The sequence below is a fragment of the Lathyrus oleraceus genome, chromosome 1 (assembly GCF_024323335.1).
Source record: "Lathyrus oleraceus cultivar Zhongwan6 chromosome 1, CAAS_Psat_ZW6_1.0, whole genome shotgun sequence".
NCBI lineage: Eukaryota > Viridiplantae > Streptophyta > Magnoliopsida > Fabales > Fabaceae > Lathyrus > Lathyrus oleraceus.
Window position 1 is genome coordinate 97,220,861 of NC_066579.1, and position 4,479 is coordinate 97,225,339.

The following is a 4,479-nucleotide window of genomic DNA, read 5'->3' on the forward strand; positions in this document are numbered from 1 at the left end:
AAATTTTAACAGTTTTCCTTTTTTTAAAGTATGAATAATCTACTTACTATTTAAGTCATAACAATCAATAATTTTATTTTTAATAATAAAATACAATATATTATTTTCTATCTTCTAAAACATGCATGTAATTCCAAAAATACATATAAAAATCAAAGAAAACTTTGTTTGACATCAAAATTTCCATCTTCTAAAAATAATTTCTATGCATGATAATTAATAAAAAAAACATAACTCGCCAACTTCACACGCAATAAGAAAAAAAAACAGCACTAACCTTTAGACATCTCAACTAAGATACAAAAAGGAAGACACACTCTTCAATCTTAATATACCCAAAACACAAAAACAAATCCTGTTTCACTCTTAACACTCACACTTAACACTTTCACTTTTTGTAGCAATTCACAAGACTCTAGAAACTTTTTGTCCATAGCCTCACTTCAACCTTACTTTGTGTGTGGACAGATAGTGTTTCAACACGTTTCTTTCTAAATTCTTAATTAAGCTATTGGGTTTATGAGTTTTTGAAATTTGATTATTGGGTTGCTATGGATCTGGTTTGATCTTCAACTTCTGAGTGGTACAAAGTTGAAATGAATGTTAAAGTTTCGTTTTTTATGAAGTGATTTAGCTTTTGTTTCAATTTGAAATGGTGGGTCAGTTTTAGTTTGAAAAGGGTTGTGGTAGAATATGAAGAAGAAGGTTGTTCAGCAAAAATGGAAGAAGAAGGTTTTTGGTTTGATCTTAGTGGTGGTGCTTTGTTTTGGGAGTTTGTTGTTTATGCAGATGAGGTATACTCATGTTTTGGGGCTTGTTTCATTGCAACATCAATTTGTTTCTCAGTCTCAAGCTCAGAAACCAAAAATTGCTTTTCTCTTCATTGCAAGAAATAGGCTTCCTTTGGAAATGGTTTGGGATGCATTCTTTAGGGTACATTCTTTTTTTCAATTATTAATATTATTGATCTCTATGTCATTTATTTATGTTTTTGCAATCTTGCGTGTGCGCATGCCCAAATGTGTATGGAATTGGTGATTAGTAGGAGGCTTAATTAGAAACTAAGAACTTGTGACACTTTGAGCTACCATTGGATAGTTATCGAGATGCGATGCGCCTTGTTCTGTGTAATGCGTTTGATGTTATGTTTTTATAGGCAAATGTTAGTGGTTAGTTTGTTAGTAAGAATCAAATCTAAATATAGGGCTGCACCTTCAGGGACGTGTTGATGTTGCTCGGATCGGATGCACTGGTCCTTTTAGTCTTTCGCGTTGGTGCATCCCTTTGTGTTCGATATATTTTACATTGATAAGCTTAATAGTAGTTTCAAAGAGCTTAGATGCGTGTCTATAGGGTTCTATTAGAAGGAAATTTTGATTTCTTTTATATAATGCTTCTTGCTTAATGTCGAGGTACATCAATTCTTTACAGAAACATTTATGCTGTATTTTCAGGGAGGCGATAACAATTTCTCGATTTTCGTTCACCCTAGACCAGGGTTTCTGTTGAACGAAGCAACAACTAGATCATCATATTTTTTGAACCGTCAAGTTAATAATAGCATACAGGTTTTCTTCTCTCTCTTTTTTTGAAACCGAACTTGTTTTTGTTATCCTACAAAAATACTTGCATTTTATTGGCTAATCTCTATCTTACTTTCATTAATGAATTAGTCCACGCGGTCTTTTTGCAGGTAGATTGGGGAGAAGCAAGCATGATAGAGGCCGAACGCATTTTACTTAGACATGCGCTCGGCGATCCTTTAAATGACCGCTTTGTTTTCCTCTCAGATAGGTGAGGGTATAATTTTGTTAACAACCGTAAACTTCGATCATTATAAGTACTCATTACATGCATACATTTCGATAGAAGAAATGAATAACCATTGAAATTTCTCAACTTTTGGGCTAGCACCTTACTATATTTCAGTTGATTGATTTTCTTTTCAGCTGTATACCTTTATACAACTTCAGCTATACATATGATTACATCATGTCAACACCAACTAGTTTCGTCGATAGGTGAGTCCGTGTACATACTTGCCTTATGCTCTATACTTTCAATTCAATAGTTAGTTTTGTAAATATGCATCGAGTAAAACTTTATTAAAGTTGTTTGTTATGAATTTTCCGTCATACAGCTTCGCTGATACGAAAGGAGGTCGTTACAATCCAAAAATGGATCCGGTTATTCCGGTCTATAATTGGAGAAAAGGATCTCAGGTAAGAAATCTATCGTAACGTGTAGTTTACTATATAAGTTCGATCTTCATCTTAAAATGCATCACATTCTTTGCCAAAAGATACCATCTTATACCTTTTGGTTTATGAATTTTCCTGCAGTGGGCTGTTCTGACTAGGAAGCATGCAAAGGTTGTAGTCGAGGACGAAACCGTCTTTCCTATGTTTCAAAAATACTGCAAGGTAATAGGTGACATGGTTCGTTGATAAACTGTCTTTTACGAGCCACCGAGGTTGGTGGAGTTTTATGAGTTGTGTCACATGAATCATAAAAACATTTTCTTAAATCCCATCTCAAATTTTCATCGAAAACATTAGATTCGTTGTCGAAGAATGTTGTGCATCTTTATGTTGATAGCCTTATTCTTCTTTTCATCTCTAAATGCAGAAAAAGCCGCTACCCGAATTTTGGAGGGATCAAATCATTGTAAGTACTCTATACAAACAAACTTATTTAAGGATGTCTTCATTTTACCGCATTAGCTTCAATACGTTTACTTTCTTCTTGCAGCCTGCTGACACGTCGAAGGTGCATAACTGTATACCAGATGAACACTATGTTCAAACATTGCTGGCTGTAAGAATCTTTTGTTTACCTTTCTATGAACACTATTGCACTTCTTTCAACTCAAATACAGCATCTTTTGATTGATTTTTTGTTGTGTTTTTCGTACCGAATCTAGCAAAACGACCTTGAAAAGGAGCTCACAAGAAGGTCGGTGACACATACTGCCTGGGATATTTCCAACTCAAGAGACCGTGAGCGCCGCGGATGGCATCCAGTGACTTACAAATTCTCAGACGCTACCCCGATGCTTATAAAATTTATAAAGGTTTGAACAATACTTTAAAGAGATAAATTAGCGTAGCGAAATTTGAACAAGTCATTATTATTCTGCTGCCGACAACATTGTTGTTGAACCATACTAGGACAGCTCATATAGAGAGATGCTGTGGACTCTTGAATATGATTGTCGGTTTTTGATTTGTTTGCAGGAAATAGATAATATCTACTATGAAACTGAATACAGAAGAGAATGGTGTACAAGCAAGGGTAAACCATCAACTTGCTTCCTTTTCGCAAGAAAGTTTACTAGGACTGCTGCTTTGAGACTTCTTAACATGGTAAGTAGCAGAATCTGTTAGGATTAACTTATTTGAACCTATTTATTGACATAATCACTTGCGAGACTGTTGGAGAGAACTTATGGAAGCAATGATGAAATGTCCATAAGCTGTTTTCAGATTATTTCTATACTGATAAACACTTATGCTATAAGCTCTTAATTTTAGGTGTTTATACAAACAGGCTTTTAGTTTAAGTGGTTAATTGTTTTCTGATTTTATTTTGGACAGTCTGTTCTGGGAGATTTCAGTTAAGAGAAGAAAATGCTTATTGCTGGTGGCTGATACAAGCAGAACATGTACTTAGTATAGAAATATGAGGGAAAAAAGAGAATAAAGCAAAAGCAATTGAAGATTGTTAACTACCACACTTATATGTATATTGGATTGTATTCTATACTATATAGACCATACATAGAAAAATATGTTTGTCACATTGATGCATATTATTTGTCTAGTTTGGTAATATAGTTTGTTAACTAATGATGCATGTATGCTGGACCTTCACCGAAAGATCCTTGTATGTTGGATCTTTAGTGAAGACTCATTGTTGTCCTATAGGAAATTGTATAATGAATATTCATTGGAGGATTCTTGCCGTCCTACGATGCAATTATACACAAGACCATCACTCAAGACCACCAATGAAAGATCTTTGTGGCTCTACGAAACAATTATATATTGGACATCATTCCCGTCCTACGAGGAGATTATGCGCAGGGCCTTTAGTATCCTTACCGTCTTATGAGATAATTATAGATTGGTCATTCACTAAAGGATCCTTGTCTTTCTATGAGGAAAATGATTGTTGGACCTTTAGCGAAAATGATTGTTGGACCTTTAGCAAAGGATCTTTGCCGCTTTATCTGGAAATTTACTATTGAAATTCTCGCCAAGGCAAACTCAACTCGTTCATAAGCAACACTCAAGGGACTCACACCAACGAGAAATTTATTCAGTCAAATACTACGACGCTTGAGGGACTTGTCCTCTAGCGTTACACTTGGTGAGGAATTGTGTCCGCACTAAGAGGCCATCTTGTTCGTACAAAGAATGGAAATTATAACCGTCCCTTAAGGCTAAGCCTCACAAGGAATCTTCAAAAAATCGAGGA

The 4,479-nt window shown here is 35.0% G+C and overlaps 1 protein-coding gene across 1 annotated transcript; it reads left to right on the plus strand.

Moving 5' to 3' along the window:
- Nucleotides 1-274: 274 nt before the first annotated feature.
- Nucleotides 275-3,848, plus strand: LOC127119090 (glycosyltransferase BC10). The gene is made up of 11 exons (XM_051049300.1): nucleotides 275-933; nucleotides 1,455-1,568; nucleotides 1,694-1,794; nucleotides 1,950-2,021; nucleotides 2,141-2,222; nucleotides 2,343-2,423; nucleotides 2,629-2,667; nucleotides 2,752-2,817; nucleotides 2,924-3,073; nucleotides 3,237-3,365; nucleotides 3,597-3,848. The coding sequence occupies exons 1-11, from the start codon at nucleotides 694-696 to the stop codon at nucleotides 3,618-3,620; spliced, it is 1,098 nt and encodes a 365-aa protein (XP_050905257.1). The 5' UTR covers nucleotides 275-693; the 3' UTR covers nucleotides 3,621-3,848.
- Nucleotides 3,849-4,479: the final 631 nt, after the last annotated feature.